At 37.5% G+C, this 23,890-nt stretch overlaps 1 protein-coding gene across 1 annotated transcript in view; it reads left to right on the top strand.

Annotated features, from left to right (window-relative positions):
• The window catches only part of SLC2A13 (solute carrier family 2 member 13), a 375,922-nt gene that overhangs the window by 147,801 nt on the left and 204,231 nt on the right, over positions 1-23,890 (top strand). The window contains exon 4 of the mRNA XM_008704707.2: positions 4,870-4,978. Coding sequence (XP_008702929.2) covers positions 4,870-4,978 — 109 coding nt within the window. The remainder of the gene's footprint in view (positions 1-4,869; positions 4,979-23,890) is intronic.

Genomic DNA, 23,890 nt, shown 5'->3' with positions numbered 1-23,890 from the left:
GTCAAACCGTTGAGACTTGGGAGAAAATTTTTAATTACAAACTTCGTATTTTTAATAGGTTATAGTATGTTCAGGCTATTTGTTGAGTTAGCTTTGAAAGATTCTGTCTTTTAGGGGATTGCGTATTGTATCTAAAATGTTGAATTTAATGCCATAAAGTTGTTCATAATACTCCTTTTTTATTTTTTAAAATGTCTGTAGAATCTATATCAATTTCACTTCTCTTACTCGTGATATTGGTAACTTTTTTTTTTTTCCTGATCGAACTGTGTATTAATTTCCTATGGCTGCTGTAAAAAATCCTACAAACTCGGTAGCTTAAAAAAACAGTAGAAATTTATTCTCACAGTCTGGTGGCCACACATTTGAAATTCGTTTCACTGGGTTGAAACCAAGGTGTTGGCAGAGCCATGCTCCCTCCAGAGGCTCTCAGGGGACAATATGCTTTTTGCTTTTCCCAGCTCTGGTGGGAGCTGGTATTTCTTGGCATATGGCTACGTTGGTCCAGTCTTTGCATTCGTAGTCATGTTGCCTTCTATTCTCTCCTGAATCTCCCTTTGCCTTCCTCATAGGAATATATGTGATTGCATTTAGGGCCAAATCCAAAATAATCCAGGATAATCTTTCCATGTCAGAATCCTTAATTTAATTATATCTGCGAAGTCCTTTTATGCCATCTAAGGTAATATTAACAAGTTTTAAGGATTAGTACATATGCGTATCTATTGAGGGGCTGTTACCCAGCCTACCACAGTGTGGCTCAAAGTTTATTGATATTTTCAAAGAACTGGCTTTTGGTTTCATTGATTTTTTTTTTTTTCCCCTCAACTGTCTTTTTTATCTATGTCATGGATTTCCATTCTGCTTTTTATTCTTTTTATCTTGTTTATTTTGGGTTTCATTTGTCCCTCTTTTTCTGGTTTTGTAAAGTGGAATCCAAGATCATTGCTATAAATTTTCCTCTGTTTCGTTTTAGCTCCTTTCCACAAATTTTCATATGCTGTGTTTTCATACTCTTTCAGTTCAAATACTTTCTAATTTCCCATTATTTCTTTGACCCACGGAAATGTGGTATTTAGTTTCCAAATTGGAGGGAATTTTCCAGTTATCTTCCAGTTGTTGAATTCTATATTAATTTCATGATGGTCGGAGAACATTCTTTGTATGACTTAAATCTTTCTAAAATAATTGAGACTGGTTTTAGAGCTGAGAATATAATCTAACTTGGTAAATATTACAAGACATTTACCCTTCATTTACTGTTAAAAAGAATTCTGTATTCTGCTCTTGGTCAGTAGAGTGATATTTAAATGTCAGGTCAAGCTTGTTGACTGTGTTGTTGAAGTCTTCTCTACCTTTGCTGATTTTCAGCCTACATATTCTATGAGTTATGGAAAAGGAGGTGATGGAACATTTGTGTAAAATTATGGGTTTTTCTATTTCCCCTTGCAGTAATATCAATTTTTGTTTCATATATTTTGAAGCTCTTATTAGGTGCAAGACATTTAGGTTTGTTATGTCCTCTTGACAAATTAATCTCTTTATTGTCACAAGTCTTATTTTCCTGCCTTTTTTGCATGCCTGATAATTTTTTATTGTGTGCTAGACATTATACATTTTATCTTACTGCTGAACTTTTTTCTGGGATGCTATTCAATTACTTGGAAGCAGTGGGGTCTTGATTTTTAAGCTGTTTTAGATGGTACCCAAGCAGTGTTCAATCTAGGACAAAATTTATACCATTACTGAGGTAAGACCCTTTTGCTTATTCCTCCTTATCCTTTCAAGTTTTTCCCTCTGGTTGGTACAAACAGGTCCCAGATTGATTTCTTTAATCTCCTTCTGTGGCTCTTTCTCCTGCCTTGAGTAGTTTCCTCACACATATCCACTCAGTGGAATACCCAAGAAGGACTGCAGATCTCTCTGTCCTCTCTGTCCACTCTGGCACTCTGCCTCAGCTCTAGCCACCTTGGTGTCCCTGGATCCTGAGCTCTATCTTTTCAATTCAAGTAGACCACCAGAGTGTGCCTAGCTTCCCCTCCTTGTATTGCCCCCTGGAAACTTTTTTTGAAGCAACTTGGACAGTTGTTGTAGGGTTCACCTCTTTCGTTTCCTGAATCTCAGATTCATTTTATCCTTCATTGCCTGTTATCCATTGTCATGAGAACTATTGTCTCCTACATTTTTCATGGCTTTATAGTTGGTTTCATACTGGAGGTAAATCTGGTAACTATTACTCCATCTTGGCTGGAAATAGAAATCAAGAGCTGGGATTTTATATAAAGTGTGTTCTAGTGCATTTTTAATTGTACCCAGAGAAATGTCTCTAGGCTTAGCTCACAGACAGCTATTAACAGGAATGGCTGAACTTGTAGGACTGTCCTTTGCATCCCTGCCACTAGAGTACCCGCCACACTTGGACAACCATTGTGAAAGTTATTTAGTATGAGGTGTTTGGAATGAAGGAAAAGATGAAACCATTTTTGGTTCTTGCATCTATTGTTTTAGTACATGTTATATTTTGAGCCCCATATTTCTTATCTACTTAGGTTGTTTAAAGGCTTTATGTTTTATTTTGTGGGAATTTGTGTCTCAAAGACATAAATATCTTTTTAAAAATTACGTGTGAAATGTTTGTATACACTAAATGTTTTTAATTACAGAAATCAAAAGAAATGTAATAAGTAGAGCATGACATTTTAAATTTTCACTTACAAACATTCAGCCAATTAATATATTTGTTATTTTTCTTCTGCTTCATAGCTTCTGTGAAATAAAAATTAATGATAGTTTGCATTTGTTAAAGTCAGTTTTACTGCCTAATAAAGCTAAGTTTATGATTTTAATGAAAGGAAGTTCTTTCATTTTATTTATGCATAATCAGATGTGCAGCTACTGTGACCGAAATTTATCTGTATATTTTTAAAAAGCCAGTCCAATAACAGAACTGCTATTGTTTGTTTTTAATAGGAAATCAAAACCAAGAGAAGGTTAAAAACTCGGAATTTTAAAAACCAGGATGTATATATGTGATGTTTATACAATAGTATATCTCTTGGTATTTTAGCAAGTCAAACTTTAATCCTAATTTGTTTTCATTTTCTCTTTATTTTTCTGCCCTCCAAAATCATTATTAGGTAATCTGTCCATCAAATCATGGAACAGATGAAAATAGATGCAGCTGCCCACAGATTGTAATAGATTCTTTGCGGAAGGCCAATTTCTTATCTGTGGAGGTTACTAAAAGCTTTTTGAAGAAGGTGTTTTATTTGTTTTTGTTTTGTTGTCATTGTTCTTCTAAATTTTCCATGGTACACAAAGTAAATGATAATCGTTCTCATTTAGATTTTTTGATTTATGGAAATCAGTAGAACTTTTTATGATGCTGTGTATGTTTTTTATGTTGTGGCTCACTTACAGATAGCTGCCTATTTTACACAGCATTTCTGATGGACTGGGTTTTAATACTGCTTTACTTGAATCTAAAACAGTTGGCATTTACAGTACTCTCTCCCTGCTTTCTAAATGGGTTGTCACTGCATTAAGCTTTAAATGACCATAAATGCTTCTCTATCCGTGTCCCTGTCTTTACCAATTCAGAACAGAATCATTTGCAGTAAATCAAGTCTTCATATGATTTTAATCATACCCATGTAGAGATGTATATTCTCATTCCTATAATTTTCAGTTCTAATTAACACCCTGGCTCGATGTTAACTTTTATTGCCGAGACAATAGCATATTTTATTCCATTTTTGTGAACTAGAATATTAGATTTCTAAAAGGTTCCTGAAATGGTAAAATGTCCTTGGATTTTAAACTTGACTTGGTTTAGGGTTCACTAATGAAACTTAGCCTCCAGGAAGAATGCCTCTAATTAAGCAGTTAACATCCCAGTGATCCCAGGCCATCTCTTCTAACAGCAGGAATGCCATAGGTCCTGGGGAGTCACCTCTGGCCCCATCAAGGACACTGCATAGAATGCCTCTTAAAGCTAAGGTAAAGGTGTAATTGAAGCACTTCTGAGAACCTAAGGGGCACTTTACTTAAGGCCTCAGTGGTTCATACCTACAGCTGTCCAGAATTGATCTAGAGTTCTGATATAGAGACCAAGGCATCTGTACCATTTTGAAAGCCCATTTATATTTTGAAATGATCATTGAATGCCACTTAGGGAACTATTCAAAATCTAGAAATAACAATATGTATATGTGTTGTGTGTACGTGTGTCTGTGTATATGTATGTGTATACACCCCTATATAAAATAGACTTCTTTTGTTATCTTTTTGGATAACATCTATGAATAATATAAACCATAACCAAGTCCTAGATCATGCCCAAATTCCTTAACTTTAATTGAATAGATTGGAGTGAATTTTGTTACCTAAGTCAAATAAATTGGAATGAATTCTGTTCCTTGTTTAATTGTTTTTAATGAATGCCATTCTTTTGGTCGATTAAAGCAATTTGCCAGTGACTTTGTAGGTAGTCCCCACATTGAGTGGATTTTGAATAATTATTAATTGCCAAGGAAGTGGGAAAAGAAGAGTAGTTAATGCAGTTTGTAGGGATATAAGGGAGAATAATTTCTGACGGTTCCAATTATGTAGGTCTTCCAGTACCCGTAAATTGCTTTAACTTGAATTGTTTCTCGTTGCTTTTACAGTTTGAACTCTAATGTATACTAATCTGTTTTAGAAAATAGATTGTGCCCAGATTTCTGTAAACGTTTATGTGTTCCGTTTTACAATGCCCTGTCATGTTGATTTCACAGAGATTTGGGGAAAATTGATCCTAATGGGAATAATTACTATGGGAGCTGAAAATAATAGATGTGTCCTTCTTTTTCTTTCTTTTTTTTAAAAAAGCTGGACCTGTGATCTGCAGAATGCTGAGTTATCCCCCAACTCGCCGAGCTTTAATTGTGGGTTGTGGTCTACAAATGTTCCAACAGCTCTCAGGCATTAACACCATCATGTATGTATTTCTTTCTGGCTTTTTACTGAAAAGATTGTGAAGGAATTATTTTACATGGCAAAAAAGAATAGGAGTTTTGGTGATTTGTTATATTAATTGTGTAGGATCCTCCTTTTGGAAGATACTTTACAATTTTTAATCCTACCAATGTGTGACTTAGGAGGAGATGATTTATTTTGTTATACTTTATTGGCTTTACTTGATTTCATAAAATTTTTTTTATATGCCGTCCAGTACTTCCTTATATTCTGAGCTAATGAATGTATCATTTTCATAAGCTATTTCTTGATGCTGGTCAGAAAGTGAAACAAGGGAATCACCTGGCATTGTCAGAGATAAATGGGCACACAGATAACCAGTGTGTGGGGCAGTCACTTACAATGCAATGCGATAAGAACATTAATAGCAGGTGTTTATTACCACCAGAGTACAGTGGGCCAGAAATAGAGTGGGAACAGCGCAGTGGGGAAGACACAAAAGTTTCCCGCTTTCTAGTTGTCAGACTAATTTCCAAAGTTGTATGGGGGTTGGGGGTGAGAAGGATGGATAGTAGGGGTTGTACCGTGTTTCATTCATTCAACATTAAACCCATTTTTGATGGCCTATTTTATACAAGACCCACAGAAGTGAATAAAGTAGACATGCTTCTTGGCCTCACAGCATATATAGGCTGGTGGGAGAAACACATTAAATAAATTCACAGTTTAATGTAAAATTTCAGATTGTGATAAGGGCTATGTAGGATTATTCCAGTGCTCCACAGAATAGACTTTTAAGATCCTAGGTAATAGAATGTGGGTTGTTAGAGAAAAGTTGTGAGTTTTGCTTATTGTCATGAGTTGTTGGGTGAAAGTCTGCTAAATCTTAGAAGTTTCTTCCTGCTATCTATTGGTTAAAATTATTCATCAAAAAATATAAATTATGTAAAATTCAATTTTACTTGGTAAAACATTTGTGTCTAGGACTCTTGATATTTTCCTTTGAAGTTATTTGGGCTCTGATAACTTAGTGATCATTTGAGAAGTGTGAATTAGTTAAAATAATTATTAGAAATAGTGTTTAGGGTCCAGTGATCCATTAGATTAAATCAGGATTTGTTTTTTTTTTGTTTTTTTTTTGTTTTTTTTGTTTTTTTTTTTTTTTATGTGACAGAGAGACAGCCAGGGAGAGAGGGAACACAGCAGGGGAGTGGGAGAGGAAGAAGCAGGCTCCCAGCAGAGGAGCCCGATGTGGGACTCGATCCCAGAACCCCGGGATCACGCCCTGAGCCGAAGGCAGACGCTTAACGACTGCGCTACCCAGGCGCCCCCTAAATCAGGATTTGTTAAGAAACTCCACTTTAAAGATTTATTTATTTACTTGAGACAGAGAGAGAGCTTGTGAGCGTGCATGTGTGAGCCAGTGGAAGGGCAGAGGGAGAGACAGAGTCTCCAACAGACTCCTCGCTGAGCATGGAGCCCAACGCAGTTCTTGATCTCACAACCCTGAGATCATGACGTGAGCTGAAATCAAGAGTCAGATGCTTAACCCACTGAGCCACCCAGGCACCCCTGTGAATTTGATTTTTAATCATCGACTTTAACTTCCTGGATTACATTTTTAATATTTGGTCCTCTCCTCCTTCCCTCTAATAAGTACTTTCATTTTTCATCACCTTTATCAGCTCTATAACGGCCTGTCAGTGGAGTACGTAGCATGTTTGTTTGGTTTCTGGATGTGGATACCATGACTGTTCTGTGTCCACCATCCTAAGTGTGGTGATGGAACAGAATTGTAAGAAGGCTAACACCATGTTTTCAAATAATGCAATGCAGTAATACCCTATGTGAATATCTGTTTTATCAACCTAATTTAAAATATGTTCTCCGTTTCTGGAAATCTTTTTTTGTTTGTTCTGCCCTTTTCTAGGCATTTAAATTTGACAAAATGAATTTTTCTTGTACTTTTTGCATTCCTATAGAACATCACAAACAGAACCAACTGCCATGGATGGGTAGTGCATAGGGCCAGTGTGTCCTAGTGGAAATCACTGTTATAGTCCATTTATAGGTATCTCATGTAAGCTGTGCTGATGAAGGTTTCCAGATTTTAATAAGGCGTTCATTTGTCCAAATACTCAGTCTTCTCACAGTGAGATCAAGGGGTATGGGCATAAGAATTTGGATATTCCTAAGATTTATGGTAGTTAATTATGTGCTTTGCTTAACACAAACTGTACATAATATAGGTAGTGTTGTCCTACAGCTTTTGCTTGCAGTTGAGTATTAACCTGGAAAGCAGGAAGAATAAAACAAGGTAAATGATGGGTAGATTTAGATTGCTTCTACATGATGCAAAACAGCTGGGCAGCTCCCTAAGGAAATTAATGTGACACCTTAATGTCTGAAGGTTAGAGGGTTAGACGCTTAAGTGATTCAATACCTCTGACAAATAACTGTTGGTTATTCATAATACCCAATTTCAAACATTCATATTTTAAGCCCATGAAATTTAGTACAAGTCTTTCATTATAATAGCCTGCACTGCTGTCATCATCTGGATGGAGATGACTGATCTGGGGCTCATATACAATGTATTTTCTTCTACTCGCTCTAGTCTGTAACATTGGTGTGTGCGCATTTATTTTTTTCCATTCTTAAGATTCAGTAAATATTATCATACATTTTCTAATTTAAAATAATTTAATTAGAGTCTAATAGTTTATTTTTTGTTGTTTTTGGTAGATATTAATTGCATTTTTTTCTTATTTTAAAAATGTCATTTTGTTAATTTGGGGTTCAGTTTTTATGGTTATTCCATTGTGTGTACTTCTTTACTCCTACTCTTTCTTTCCAGCTTCTTCCTGGCTAAGTGGGAAATAAAGTAGGTAGTGCTCTTCTGTATTCACAGCCGAAACCTAATAATCTGTAGAAGTTGAAATCTTTTTGCAAAACCCATCTTTCACCCCAAAGTTTGTGTGAGCATGAAATATGAGGTATTTTGAATTCTATTTCTTACCAAGAAAAGTTCATAGAAAGATCATATGGAAAAATATTGAAAGATAAATCATCCTTACAATTGTATTAGATGATCTTACCATGTTTAGGTTTCTTTCTTTTCCCTCATAGGATTTTTGTTTCTGTCTCCTTGACCTATTTAGTATCCTATCTTAGTCAAGGAAATAGATTTTCTTCTTGGAATATTTAATTTTCACATCCTCTACCATGAAAAAAATATTGCATGTGTGTATATGTCTAAGTATTTTTGTTTGTATGATAACTTAGATTTATATCCTAAGCTCCTAACCAGAGGACTTCTAAGATTGTGAAAGTATAACATACTTTAGACACCACATTTAACTCTTAGAAGAAGCAATTTTCTAATGACTTTAATCACTTTATAATTTCAGACATGCTGAATAGTTTATTCTCTTTTCACAGGAGAGAGAGAACAGAGCAAATGGAGTACTAGCTTTCCTGATATAAAAGTGTTGATACTATGGGACTGTATGTCACGGACCAATAAAATATTTCCACGTGTGATTAAAGAGGAGAGGGGTGATAGATGAGATTGATGATGAAGTGATGGACACTCTCTTAAGAAATTCTCATTGTGATCTATTCTAAACTCTACTCATAAAGTCAAAAACTTTCCATTTTCCATCTAACAAATTGTATCTGATGACTACTTATCCTGGAACCCTTCCCACATTATCATTACCACAGCCAAGATGTGTTTATATGTGAGCGGGAGGGAGAAAGGGAGAGGAAGTAAGAAAAACAAGATAAACACGTGTTTCTGTGGAGGTCTGATAGCATCTTTCTTCTTTTGAGGAACTTATAATAAGCTGTATCTTGATACATTCTGGTGAACATGTATCAGTCCATCTTGGACAGATGGAAGTTAATCAGATTTTTACCAGAGAAGACTAAGTGGTTAAATGGCTCACTTTAAGGTTACACAGAAGATCAGTAGTAAAGAGGAGAAGGAAATTCAGAAATTTAAGCTTCTGAATCAGCTTCAGGTAAAAAGGATTGTGAGGATTCGAACAAATTTCTTTAGGGTACTCTGTGCCAGTCGTCTACTTTTAAGCTGTTCCTCTCTTAGATTAGGGTTCCCAGATGTATCTCTTCCTACTCTTCCCTTTTCTATTAACTTAAAGTAGGGGTGGGAGATAGGCATTTATATTGGACAGGCAGTCACTCTTACTTCCGTAACTGCATTACCTTAATCTCCAGGTGATCCCTTCTTCTGTCCTATTTACAAGAGATAATAAAGACCTTTGGAAAATATGTCCTTATAATAATAATGTTAATGACCTCAATAATGTTACTGAACATTAAATACCGGATACTACTGTAACATGTATTAACTCACTTAAATATTAACAGAAAAGAAAAAAAAAAAAAAAAGGGACAATACCGTTAGCCCCTCTAGTGGTGTAATTATGCATTACGGTCATGATAACAAACCTTTTTACTGCTTTATGTATGTAACACTATAAAGTATTTTTATAGACATTATCTTTCTTGATCTTTGTTAAAATCCTGTCAAATAGGCATGGCAGTTCTTCTGTTTATTCTCTAGCTAAGGAAGCTAAGACTTAACAAGTGTAGTGACTTGTCTCTTGTCGTTTAATAAGTTTTAGCACTGACGATGGAATCCCGGTTTATGACTCCTTATCACATGAACTGCTCTAGTTGTAGAACACCTGAAATGCCCAGAGTTGACTGTTTAAAGCTTGTTTGGGGGTGATGTAAGGTAAGAAATCTGAGTTAGTGGAACTCAATACCATCCAAGGATTAAAAAAAAAAAAAAAAGTGAAATGATTGTGTGCTAGTAAGTGGCATCCATCTCAAGAATCATAAAGCTCATCAGATTCTGTAATCTGTTGGTACCCAGTTAAGGCCTTTGCTTCATACCCTGATCTAGAGTTCCTGGACAAGCCAGCCTGATGGTTGGATGAGTCGTTGATATTTGTTAATTGTATTTAATTAATTTCATAAGGGCAGTATTTCCAAATGTGTTCCATTCTCATATTTTAGCCTCAAGAAGTTCTCCTAGGATAAAAAAGTTTTCATGCAGTCAGGAAACATGGCACAACAAGCAGACATGGCCAGATGGTGGTAAATGTAGAGAAAAATAAAAGTGACAAGAAATAAGAAGAAAACAATAAGGATTGATGCATTCTCCTGCTGTAAATCTGAACCAGAGGTGAGGGTTTGCTCTCTGCGATCTTCAGCAGGCAGGATGAATGAACCAAAGCATCTGTTCCCTAATGTGAGCCTTCTCCTCCCTCTGCCTCCTCAGTAGGACTCCACACATAATCCAGAAAAGTTGTTGAATGATAGTATGCTTACCTCGTTGGAGTTTCAGGATGTGTGTATTTGTAGTCATTTGTGTTCATTGGATGAAAGGGATTGAGTCGATGAGAATATAGTTAAGGTTCATGGTTCACTCCTTCGAAAGATGAGTTTAATGTGTTGGGAAACATATTGACCCAGGAATCAAGAGAGAATTGGTTTTAAAATCTGTCTCCGTGGTGGGAGTTTAGGCGTGCCAGTTACTCGCCTTCATTCTAATTACCTATCAAGTGAAGTAGATGAAAGTGAACTATAATGTACATTTGAATGAGAAAAAAAATGGAGTTTTAAGTAAAGTGGAAGCTAAAACATTTGTGTTTGAAATCCTTCAAAACTTTCTTGGATGAAAAGTTATCAGACTGCAGGAGATCAGTTTTAGTCTAAAAAGAAAAATGTATTTTGTTGACATAACTTTTGGAAGATTGATTAATGCTTACCACATGCCAGTCATTGTCCTGGATGCTTAGCTTCTTATATATTAAGACCACGTATTTATTTGCACAGTATATATTTTTTTTTTAGAAGGACAATCTTGGTTATAGTTGACAGTACTTCTTTGCCCCAAGATTGTGTAGCAAACCTACAACCTGATGTAAGAGAACTTTCTATGGCTTCCATAATGTTGTAAGGGTAGGCTTAAGCCCAGTGAACTTCACTGGGCTCTGAAATCCTGTACAAGGGAAAGGATGCAACTTCGACCTCTGAAGTCTAAGGCCATTTTTGGTGACAGATCACTATCTTACCATATAGAGCAAAGCATTCTCATCAGGTGACGCTCTAAACAGAATGGCTTTCTAGTGTTCCTCATTGCTTTCCATTTCCCTGTGTATATGTTGCACACCTATCTTAGTTTGAGTTCCCCAAAACAGGCCCCAAGACAAAGAATTGGATGCAGGGGATTTGGGGGGATGAAACCAAGAAGCATGAATAAGAGAGCAGGGAAAGTGTGGTAGGGTCAGAGATGCTGTGAAGGCTGTGCTGGTTAAGCAGCTGATCTCAGTCAGCAGTTAGAGCTCAGTCCTGCTGAGGAATAGTATAGAATGTGCTTCAGAACTATTCCAAGAGTATTTCTTCACCATTCCCAGTCCCTCAGTATAAGCATCATGCCTGCAGTCATTCTGGGGTTCCCTGAGCAATCTCTCCTGGGGCCAGAGCTCCTGGGACTGAAGTAGAGAGACACAGGGAGTTTAACTAGAAACTGTAGGATTGTACAGTGAGTTTCCATGATAACAACAGGGGAATTCAGAGAGGGGCCAAGAGCCTAAAGGGCAGGACATGAGGAGCATCTGTTTAAAATCTTTCTCTGTCTTCAAATATGTGTAAAAATAGGTTTATGGAGTATGGTTATGGACTTTCTTAGTATCTTTCCATGGTTATAGCAAATTGATGTTTAGTGAAAAAAGGTCACTAACCATACAAAAAGTAAGTAATAAAATGAGAGTTTCGTAAGAAGTGATGAGAATATATCTCCTTGAATATTATGTTTTGGAGGTATTTTTAGTATAATTCACAAATATTTTTGTCCTGTCCCAGGAATCTTAAAACTACATCTGCTAAAGTATTCCTTTATTCCTTCAACCAACATTTACTATATTGTTGATAGAGCTTCAAATATTTGGAAACTGTAATTCTTGTCATTAAGAAGTCTGTATTCTACTGAGCAGTTAGACATAAATACTTACAATGCAGCATAAAAGCCAAATTAATATGTTGTAGGAACACAGAAAATAGATTAGTTTTACCTGGAACATGAAGAGAGCATATATAAATGACTTTTTGTTATATTATTAAAATTTCTTTATATGGAGTTGTTTTCTGGCCAGAAAGGTGGTATACCAAATATTAACACAACATTTGATGTTAGATCTGAATTTGAATCCAAACCTAGCACACTTGCTGTGTAAACTCCCCATGCTGCTTTAACTTCTGAGTCTCAGTGATCTGGAAACCAGGAAAATGCCTCCTGCAGTTCTTACAGTGGTTAGACGAGAGTAGTGTATATGGTTCAGACCCATGGGAGGAACGGAGTCCATGCTAGCTTCGTTTCTGCTGTGTGCTGCATTTTGTGAATTCCAGGGAATCTGTGGAAAGCAGGGACATTCCACAGTTAACGCATCCTCTTTGGCCCTCACCCATTAATCCAGGATTTGAGAAATCCTCTGTAGATAGAAAATTGTTATAATATCCTTCTTTCATGCATTTCTCTATTTTCAGAATATAGAAAGGAATCATAATAGTGTTTTTCTTCTAATTCATAGATGTGGTCGGAGTGTTGTCCACTTCAGTATTATATATGTTCTTTTTATCTTAAGTCAGGGAGAAAAGACCTCAATGACCTTTGAATGATCAGAGCTAATAACGCCTCCTTCAGAGGTGGGAGAATCTGGCTAAGTATACCCCATGTGGCATGACTTGTGGTTTACATCAAAAGATTGTCATATCCTTTTGCATCCTTTCTGAATCAGATGTGAATTTAAGGTTCTGTGGCAATTAATGGAGATTAATCTCCATGGTTTGCTAAAGTATCAACAACTAAGATTCTGGGTTCCCCAGGACATCTTTGGTAATGTGAGTTCCTTGCCTCCCCTTTCTCTGACTCATGTTTTGCTGAAAGGTAAATAGAAGAAATAGAGATGCTGTGAATGAGTTGAAACAGCAACGTGAAATCTGGGGCTGTGCCCTGGGAAATAGGCTTGCTGTGTCCATAAAGCAAAACCTCGTCCCCCAAATCACACGTGAATTTGAGAATAACCAATCTGGTTAATTCCATGTAGACTATTTTAAAATTGTAGAAATGTTCACTTTATTCGTTTTTTAAGCAAATCAGTGGGGGGGCACTCTGCCAGGGACTAGAGATAACACAATATGACTTAGCCCATCCTCAGGGAACTTTGGTCTTTTCCCTTCATCTTTAAAAGGATATGCTGTTACCTGTCTTGAAAAGTTGCTTTGAAGAAGAAATGAGGCAGCAAAATGCCTGCCATATACAAGGTGGTCAGATGATGTTAGCCGACTCGATTCTTCTTTCCCCACTCACGTTTGTCATCCTGTCAGCGAGGCAGGTGTCCAGGCTCTCGTCACGTGGCCATGGTTCTTTTAAAAATTTTTCCTTTCTTGGCACATCACAACATTTCATCTCGACTCTCCTTCCTGACTTTGCGTACTCCTTTTGCTCCTTAATGTCAGTCCTCCCTAGACCTTGGCTTACAGCTCTCCTGGGGATTTTATCCACTCTCATGGTTTTGATGACCATCTGTGTGAGAGATGACCTCATCTACATTTCCAGATTGGAACTGCTCTGAGATACACAATTGTATCCAACTGCTGGACATTTTTACTTGGATATCCTACTCTCACCAGTCTCTTTATGTACAAGATGAATGCCTACCATTTCCCTGTTGTACAAGATGAATGCCTGCCACTTCCCAGTCCTGCCTCTCTTATCATCCTTATCATCAGGGCTTACACCTCTGCTGGAGATTTTGTCCACTCTCATGGTTTTGGTGACCATCTATGTGAGAGATGACCTCATCTACATTTCCAGATCAGAGCTGCTGAGATACACAATTGTATCCAACTGCTGGACGTTTTTACTTGGATATCCTACTCTCACCAGTCTCTTCATGTACAAGATGAATGCCCGTCATTTCCCTTCATGTACAAGATGAATGCCTGCCACTTCCCAGTCCTGCCTCTCTTATCATCCCCATTGCAATGAAGAGTATGACCAGTGGGTGCCCAAGACTATATATGGAAACCAACCCTTCCAAATTCAACCATTGCAACTTCCTCCATTTTACTTCCTTAATATCTTTTATATCTTTTCTATTGTCTTTTTCTTTTTTTTTAAAGAGTTTATTTATTTATTTATTTATTTATTTATTTATTTATTTAATAGAGAGGGAGGGAGGGAGAGAGCACAGTCCAGGGGGAGGGGCAGAGGGAGAAACAAGCTCCCCACTGAGCCTGACATGGGGCTCGATCCAGGAACTCTGTGATCATGACCTGAGCTGAAGGTAGACACTTAACCAGCTGAGCCACCCAGGTGCCCCTCTCTTTATCTTCATTATGTGTTTGAGTTCAGGCCCTGCTTCAGACAGGGTTCATTGTATTTGCAAGTGACAGAATCCCACTTAAATCTTGCTGAAGGAAAATAAAGGGCTTTGTAGTAAGGGCATCGGGACTGAAGGCAGGAAATAGAGCTGGGCCTAGCAAGGGGCTGAAACCAGAAATTAGAGACTCACTTGCTCAGCCTCTGTATCCACATCGTATCTTGTCCTTGCCTCTCTCTGGCTATATGCACCCTCTTCCTTCTTTCTCTTTGAGATCTTCCTCTGGTTTTTTGTTGTTGTTCATACCTGGCCACACTCTGCCACATAACCTTAAACGTACCTCTGAGTTCGAGCACCCACAATTAATTGACTGGAGTTGTCTCAATTCTTAATTCCTAAGAGGGAAAAATCAAGGTGGACCTACTGTGGCCCAAGTCTGTGAGGCTGGGGGCTGGGCAACACTGTAGGAAGAGACTCAGAGGACTTTTCTGCGTTAAGTCTCACCTCCCTCAGTCTACCCTTATCTCTGCCTGTGACCTTTCTGACATAGAGTCAAATCATTTCACTTCTTGACTTAAAATCATTAGTGGTTCCTACAGCTTTCAGCAGAGCTCAAAGTCTTGATCCCCTCGTGTACTGACTTTGTCCACTATGCACTGCCCTACGTCCAGCCACTTTGCACACGTTCTGCCTCATGCTATACAGAACACCCTGTACTTCTGCGATGATTAAAACTAATCCAGCTCTCAGTGCCTTCAAACATATCATTCTCCCAAGCCCAACTAGCCACTTACCCTAAAAGACCTGCAGACTCAGGTCACATGCCGTCACCCCGCATCCCCAGGCTAATTGATGTGATCCTCTGTAGCACTCTGAGTAGACATTTGTCATAACAGTTGTTAGGCTTTGTTACAACTGCAGATTTATTTTTCCCCCCAAGGAGCATACAAATAGTAAAATTGCTCTACTCCCCAGGAAGAGCCAGCTAGATTTTAAGTACTACTAGTTTTGTTTTGCTTTCATTCTGTTTGTAGTCAGGGTCATAGCCTGGTGTTATAACTGGAACTGTCTTGGTCTGACTATGTGAGTGTCTTTCATAACTATTTTGCAGTTATAGCCTTAGGAAAACAAAAGCTACAGCATTCAAGGTTTGAGAACAGGATCTTTCAAAACCGCTGCCAAATAAGTCGTGACCTTTAGTCTTAGTGACAATCGATAACAGCATTTCTAATAATTTATAATACTAGATAGATACTCTTTTAAGTTTAGTTTGAGTTTCAACACTGAAGATCCGTGACAACAATTCTGCTAGTCAGATCTCTTGGTTCCTTCTTTCTCAGGGCAACTGAAGAGCTCAGTTAGTGACTTCTATCCAAGTTTGTGATTCTGCTTCCTGTGACTGATAGAATTGCAGGATTTCAAATGCTATTAAGCTGCTCAATGCGGAGACAAATAGTCTGATGACATGTCATTCATAGCAGGGAGAAAAATGAACACTGTCTCTTGCTGGAACATCTTCATTTATTTTGATAAGATTACTTTGTACTGGGCAGATTAAAATATACAGAACTAAATATAAGGTGCACCTATTTCCACTTCTGGAAAAACACACAGTTCCAGAAAATATAAAATGTATAAAGTAGATTGAACTGTACAGTTTCAACTTCAGTTTCCTCCACAGAATTAATAGCCCCCTCCTGGATTCTTCTAATAATCTTCTTCAACTTCCTTAGGCTCTCTCCTTAGCCACTTACCACTAATATGTTTGAGAAATTTAATCATGTATCTAAGACTATTTGCAAGGACTAAATTTAGCCCCTAGGCATGTTTTCTTCAGAAAGTGGAGAATTTTCGCATTTGTTCAATTTTACATTATGATCCAGATTTCAAGGGGACCGTATTACCTCTTGGAGTCCTCTCTAGTTCCCCACATTCCCTGCTACTGTCTGTGGCTGGGCTGCATCCTTTTGAGGTTGTGCCCCCTGCCCTAGGAAATCCACTTTCAAATAATATTCTACTTAGAACTGTCCCCATATATATCCTGTTTAGGGCTGGGTCAAGATGAGGATAGACAAATAGAAATATAGGGCAGTCATTATAAGAATAGCTGTGGACATTTGTAAAATGTTCAGTTTCATTTTTTTACCTCCAAGACCTTTATTTCACATTATAAATAAATAAGTAAATGTGTGTGTGTGTGTGTGTGTGTATTTTTTTTTTTTTTTTGAGGCTAAGTGGATGAGGCTGCCATTTGCCAATACGTTACTATCACTTTTATCAGCTAAGAGGGGAGTATGTGGTAGCTGACTTTGGAATCAGACAGACCTATTTAATAATGTGGTTAGGATTAAATGAGATACCACATTTAATATACTCTCGTGTGACTAACTCATAGCAGCGTATTATTTATTACATTGCTATTTTATTTGGCATCAGACAGACCCAGAATAAGATTTTGTTGTTTCCTGACCAGTTGTGCTGCCTTCATGACTTCTGAGCACTCTGAATCCCAGCTGCTTTAGATAAAGTGGGCCATAACCTGCCTTTTAGGTGACTGTGGTTTCCCTCCTTCTTACGCATCTCATGAGTGGCACTGCCATCTGTCCAGGTTGTCCCAAAGTACAAGAATCCTCTCTGATTTTCTTTCTTCTTACTCCCCACATCCTGTTCTCTAGTAAGTAAGCTCCAGAACTATGATTCCCAAACTGTAACCGGCGTGAGACACTTCTCACATGTAGAGGTGTGCGATGTTTTAAATTTGTGAGGGAAACCCTGACATGCTCAGACTGCTAGCCTTCTGTAGTCTGTACCTAAAGAGGCTGAACCATTAGGTATAACTTTCAGCTGAGGGGTGAAAAAAATTGCTGAGATACAAAGGGCTTCACGAGGCAAGAAAGTCTGAGTACTTCAGCTCTGTCCTATATCCTTCCCCTTACCTTCATTTTCCCCCACTACCAGCCATCCTGGCCATCATTGCCTCTTGCTTATTATTGCAGTAGCTAGTCTCCTCGTTGGTCTTCCTGTTGCCATGTTTACCCTCCATAAGCCAGTTTCCACAGAGCAGTCAGAATGGCATTTGAAAAACATAAAAGATCTTAACTCTCCATTACTCAAAATCTTCTAGTAGCTTTCCACCACACTTAAAGTCAACCTGGCTCTTTGCCATGGCCCATAGACTCTGCGCATCTGGCCCCCATTTTGTCCACCATCCTCATCTCCTGCCCGTCTCCCCACCATTCACTAGGTCTCAGCCACACCAGCTTTTTTTTCTTTTCTTTCATCTGTTTCTGTGACTCTCCAAGTTTGTTACCATTGTAGAGACTTTGCGGTTGCTTTTCTTTCTGGCTGGAAAGATCTTCCTCCAGATCTCCCGTGTCTGGTTCCTTGCTGCATGTGTCCAGATTTAAATGTCAACACCTCAGATAGGCCTTGACCCTATTTGAAAATAGCCACCTCCTTCCATTCATATCACTGCATTTATTTTCTTCATAGTGTTTATGGCTGCCTAAAATTATCCTCTTTTACTTGTTTATTAAGCTCTATGAGAGGAGAGCCCTCATCTGCCTTGTTCCTTTTGAAGTGTGCCCAGCACACAATAGGCACTCAGAAAATATTGGTTGCATTGGAAATGCGGACAAATGCTTCTTCTGTTTCCCTTCTTCAGAACCAGATGATGTCATTGATGATTATTTGCACATTGCTGCTTGCCTTTTTTTTTTCCTGCTGAAATTTTGAAAGATGGGCAACTAAGTATTTGGGAGGTTATTTTAAGCATTGGATCATTTGTTCATCTTCAACAGTCAGGAAAAGAAATGTAGTCATACTGGACTTCACGTTTATCTGAAGTGCCTGACTTTTCCAAATCCTTAGTAAACTGATGAAAACAATGGAGAGAGAAAAAAAATCCCTTTTCTTCCGTCTTAACCCGAGTCTCTGTAGATTGGCAAGCCTCACAGTTGGAGAAGTACTGGAGTAATATACAATAAAATCAGAATCACCCTTGTATGCCACTCATTTCATTAAAACTCAGAACTGAAACCAGCATGGAAGAAAGAAGTTGATATAGCCTTCGGGTTTATCCTGTCACCTGTTCTAGGAAATGCATGAACTCGATTGCCAAATTATATTGTGCAAGGTCTGTTTGTAGTTCAGCGAGAGGAAGCTTCTTCAGTAAAGAAAAGAATAGCTGCATGAGTAACAAAATGAGGTCTCTAATTAACCTCAGTAGAATGACAATATCGTAATAAGATAGTATTATATACAACAAACTGAAACTATTGATATTTTCATAATTAGGACAAAATGCAAACAAGTAAGTTTGGATAAGCATTTATAATTGTAGGTATATTTTGGCTGTTTGTTTTATGGGAGAGTATTTCTTTCACTGGTCTTTACAGAGTTCACTTCTAACTTACTAATTGTTTGCTAAGAATTTAAAGTTCAGTTGGAAATTGTGAATCATTTCCTAACAGAAACTGTATGTGAAGTTGGTACACAAATTTCTTTATGCTTTATCCTATCTGAAATATTGAAACAATCTTATCATTGCTGTTACAGGAAAACTTCCAAGCTATAACTCAAGATTCCAAGTGTATTTTTCCCTCAACCCCAGAATTCCCAGGTGGGAGTGGAATAAAAAAGCGTAGATGCTCCGGGGACCCAGGGGTCTCAAGTTGCAGGTGTGGGTGTAGGTAGGTGCCAGACCTTGCTGATAGGTGAATGGGCTCAGGAGAGATGGAGTGGCCACAGCAAAAATCATCTGCAAGGGCAGTTGCAGTGATGGGAACTAGTCATAGTAGGGTGTTCCTTTTGCCCCTGGGAAAATAGGAAGGAAGTGTAGATGATGCTTATGGTGCTTGTGACGGTGACTTAGAGACATCATTCCTATATATCCGTTGTTTGTGAGTTGTATGTTTGTACATAAATGATTATTCCTAATTTGGATATATTAATTGATAATTCAGATGATTTCTAAAATCAGAAGACCTCAAATGACTGGGGCTTCTCAGCATGAATCATATAGCAAGACAGTATTTGTTTCCACATGTTCATTAGAAGCCAACTTGTGCACTCATTTGGTTATTAAAATATATTGTTAACTTATGTTGCATGCGTGTAATGGTTCAACTGGTCAGCTGGTTATTTTGATGGTAGAATATGAATCAAATGGCTTGCCAGATGAAGATTGATCTCTCAAAGCACAGGAAAGCAGATTTTCCTATTTTGCTATTTTTAAGGTTTTTTTCCTTCAATAAATGATAGACTATACCTTTGAAGTTGAGTCAGTCATGTAGTGGGTTAAAAAAGTCGCAAACTTATTTTAACGTTATTGATATTTTTCATTTTAATTTTCATCACAGTATCATGTATACAGAAGTCAAGGTGGTATAAAGTTTATCATGAAAAGCGGTTGTCCCTGACCCGCTCTTCCTCTACCTTAAGTTTTACTCTCCAGAGGCAATTACTTTTACTTCTTTTAGGTATTTCCTTCTGTAATAGAATCTGTATTCCTAAATAAATAATATTTATATAATTTGCATTGACTTTGATTTGTGAAATTCTGAACTGACTTTCCGTTATGGGAGATGAAAAACTTCTTCCAACCACCAGCCCCCTATTCACAACCCCCCTTATGATTGTATCTCAAGTTTTTGGATTAATTAATATTTACAGTTTTCATCGTTATGACTACAGAAGTACTGTTTCCAACCGACTGGCTTTGCATGCTGTGATTACCTGTACCTCTGAGCTGCACATCCTCCCCTTGCTGCTCTCGCGACAGGCTCCATGCTTCTCCACCCTACCCTGTGCCCTGGAGCTTGACCTGTGGGCTAATGTTTGTACCAGCATTTTTTTCTCCTCTATAGTAAATAATTGCCTCCTTCTTTAATTTGCTCAGTCTTCAGTGTACCCCTCACTGATCTGCTCCACATACTCTTCAGTGGAACTGTAAGACCCTATCTTTACGGTTAAGCCTAAGGAGAAGCCTCAGGAAATCCATCCTTGTGATTCTGCTTCCCCTCCCTCGCCTTTCTTGCAGACCTTCCTCCTGGAGCCTCCATTGTGCTGCTCCGCTCTGATCTGGATGCTCTCCACTTCTCTTCTGCTTAACTTCCCTGTTTCCTGGGTCCCCTGTCCTCTTTTTAGTCTAACTCCTTCTTTTTGGTGGTTCTTATTCTGTAGTCGTTGCCTGTGAAAAGCTCAATGGGAAGTAAAAAAATTTGAGACCACGAAATCTTTTTTCTGTCCTCAGACTTAATTGTTGCTCTCCCTCCGAAGGTTTAAGGCCATAGACTTTCATTTTCAGACCGTGCTTTCCCGCTGGCCTTCATTGTGCCTGCTGTCCTCAAACCAGCATGCTTGCTTGTTCACTGTCTCTGGACAATAAACCCCCTCTCCCCTCCAGGTGTGGGTGGGGTAAGAGCGCTGGGAGGGAGACAGGGGTTCTGACTGATTGATGCAGAGATTTTCCACCAGTCTTCTAGTTTTTAGTCCCTGTCGGAAATATCTGGTACCTCCAATTCTTGAACCTTTCCAGAGTTTTGCCATGCCAATTATCTTGCTTCTGGCCGGCTTCCTCCATACGTTCTGCTGTTTTAAGCAAGTCACCCCTTGTCTATCCTCTTTCCATTGTTCGAAACTTCCAGTCTAGTGTTCTTTATCCTTGCATACTTTAAAGAAACTTTAATTATTTTACAGTAATTTCGGTGGAGAGGGTGAGAAAATTAAAGCTGCTGAGTTTAACTGGGCATCTTTCATAAGTTATTTAAAAATACTAAGGGGCAAAATATGGTCAAATTCATAATTGAAATGCTCCTCTGAAATAAAAAATAGTTTTTTAAAGAAATTAATTCTACACTTAATATGTTCACATTTTTTTAAATTTAAATTTTTAAATTACATCGGTATAGAAGAGAATCTACCATTTTGGCTCTGTTTTATCTGGTCTGGCTGATTAAAAGAAGCACTCTTGGTCCCACCACTCACACAGAATAATGCAAGCAGAGCCTGAATGGAGGACTGACAGGCTCTCAAATTAAACCACTAAATTTACATATTAGAAGTAACATGGGCTTACTGTATAGACTCCTCTAATAGGATTAAGAGTAAGATTTTTTAACCCAATCTAGCAAGCCCAAATTGGGTCCAAGCATGCCAAATACTAGTGCTCTGAAATTAAAGTTTTTTTCTGATATATGAAATATCTAGCATTTTTTAATTTTTGAAATAGGAAAAAGATTTTATTTGGGCGGAACATTTTTTGCCTTTTAGAGATATGTTGCTAAGGAAAGAATCCAAATGAAGTGACGTTAATAACAAACTCCTATAAATATCTACCAGGTTCTTGTTACGAGAAATTTAATTCATTTTCAACAACACATGCTTTTGATACTAAGCCTACAATTACACATATGATTTCATTTCTACTTTTATTTAATGTTTATGTGTCCAATTTACTCAAAGTTAACTCACTTAATTATTTGTGTTTCAGGGACTCCAAGGGTATGTTTATCTCTGTATTCCACACTTCTATAGAAGCTCAATAAATGTTGAACTAAAGTAATCACATTTTATATATCTAGCATAGTGCTTTGAACATACTGAAGCTTCATAAATTTGTCAAATTAATCAAAGAATATCCTTAGCTTTTCTAAATGTCCCTTTAAGTCTTTTTTTTTTTTTTTAAAGATTTTATTTATTTATTTGACAGAGACAGCCAGCGAGACAGAGAACGCAAGCAGGGGGAGTGGGAGAGGAAGAAGCAGGCTCCTAGCGGAGGAGCCTGATGTGGGGCTCGATCCCATAACGCCGGGATCACGCCCTGAGCCGAAGGCAGACGCTTAACGACTGCGCCACCCAGGCGCCCCACCCCTTAAAGTCTTCGAATATGAAATAGACCAGATTTAGCCAAGTTACTACTATAGCATTGCATAAACACTTCTTGATTTTGAAAAGCAGTTTTTAGGGTAACGATAGCAAATGAAATGTTTCCTTATTTGATATTTTACTGTTTTAAAAAAGATAAATTCTAGCTAAATGTAGATTACATATAATGTAGTCTATTTGAAGTATAAACATTTTATTAACTTTAATGGAGCATGAAATTTTGAACTAACTTGTACTGTTACATATACAGGGTTTTGTATTTTAAATGACATAAGGGGAAGCCAGGGGTATGCTTTGATTAATATGTTTATGCTCTTCCAGGAAACATTTTAATTCATATGACTCACCAATTTCCTATTAGTTTACTTTGCATTTGCTTGTTATTCTGTAGCTACATGAAAACCTTTAACTCTGCAAGTGTTTTGGGCTTAGGGATCAAAGGTAGCAGTAAACTTTTGAGATTTAGGATTTTAAAAATTCTATAAAATGCACAAAATGTGGTGGACTATTTCATAAAGACAGTGGGAGGGAAACATTATTACAGGACTCACCAGGCCATTTCATTATGATACATGAACTAAAGACTTTTGGCCGACAAGAATCTTATCTGTTTAAAATACTTAATACAGAGTCTATTACTGTTCCATTTATGTGTGAACAAACTAAATGCTTTGGTTCTGAAGGCACTATTAATTATGTAATGACACCTTGATGGCTGTATCAGCCGAGCAGCGTCTCTCCATTAGATAATATCAGGAAGAGATTTTTCTCTATAAATGAAACCTCTAAAAATCTTCACATTTCAAGTTAGAGCTATATTCAGTTTCTAAGACGGTAAAGATAGTTTTATTATCTATTGAAGTAATGACTTGGCTGTTAAAATACCAGTGAGAGAGATGCCAAAATACTAAAAGCAGTTTATAGAACAATGTTACATGTCTTATTCACTGTAGGATGCTGACCACGCAATTCATACTTCTGCTCCCATTTCTGTAAACGTCAGAACCATATAAATCTGTTTGGATTTTAAAAATACCTTGTAATGAGGTTTTCTACGGTGTTTCCTGAGAGCGCTGGTTATAACATATGCCTGTGAATCTCAAGCCTGTAAACCTGGGTCTTCTCTGTAGGATGTTCTTAAAAACCGACGAAAGGAATGGTAATCACTTTCTCAGAGTAGTTATCAGTTACTCTCTCATAAGATATTATTATTAAATACAAATTTAGTATTTATAAAAGTAAAAATGTGAAATGTTAAATACTAAAAGAAATTATTTAAATACAAAGGATTACTGTTATTTACGTATTTTAATAATTGAGGTAAAATTTATCGTGCTTTAAGGGACATTTTCTTTCTTGCTGTTTTAATGTTCTGAACATTATTTGAGTTCTCTTCAATAAATTCCAATTAGCATTCACTTCAGTATTATAAGTATTTAATCAAGCAAATGAAGTTCAGCAAATCTGTGCCCAGGTCAAGCAACAGGCTTCATATTTATTTTGGAATCTGTCCTTTTCATGAAGGACTGCATAGGCAAGCCCCACAATTGGGTGAGAGCCACTAAGGAAATTAATATGGATAACTTAAATAAAACAGGAAAGTTATTTTATATTAAACTCTGTACTAGGAA

The sequence above is a fragment of the Ursus maritimus genome, unplaced genomic scaffold (genome assembly GCF_017311325.1).
Source record: "Ursus maritimus isolate PB19 unplaced genomic scaffold, ASM1731132v1 scaffold_26, whole genome shotgun sequence".
In the NCBI taxonomy this organism is placed as follows: Eukaryota; Metazoa; Chordata; class Mammalia; order Carnivora; family Ursidae; genus Ursus; species Ursus maritimus.
Note: the sequence above shows the minus strand (reverse complement) of the source record. Positions and strands in the feature narration are given on the sequence as shown.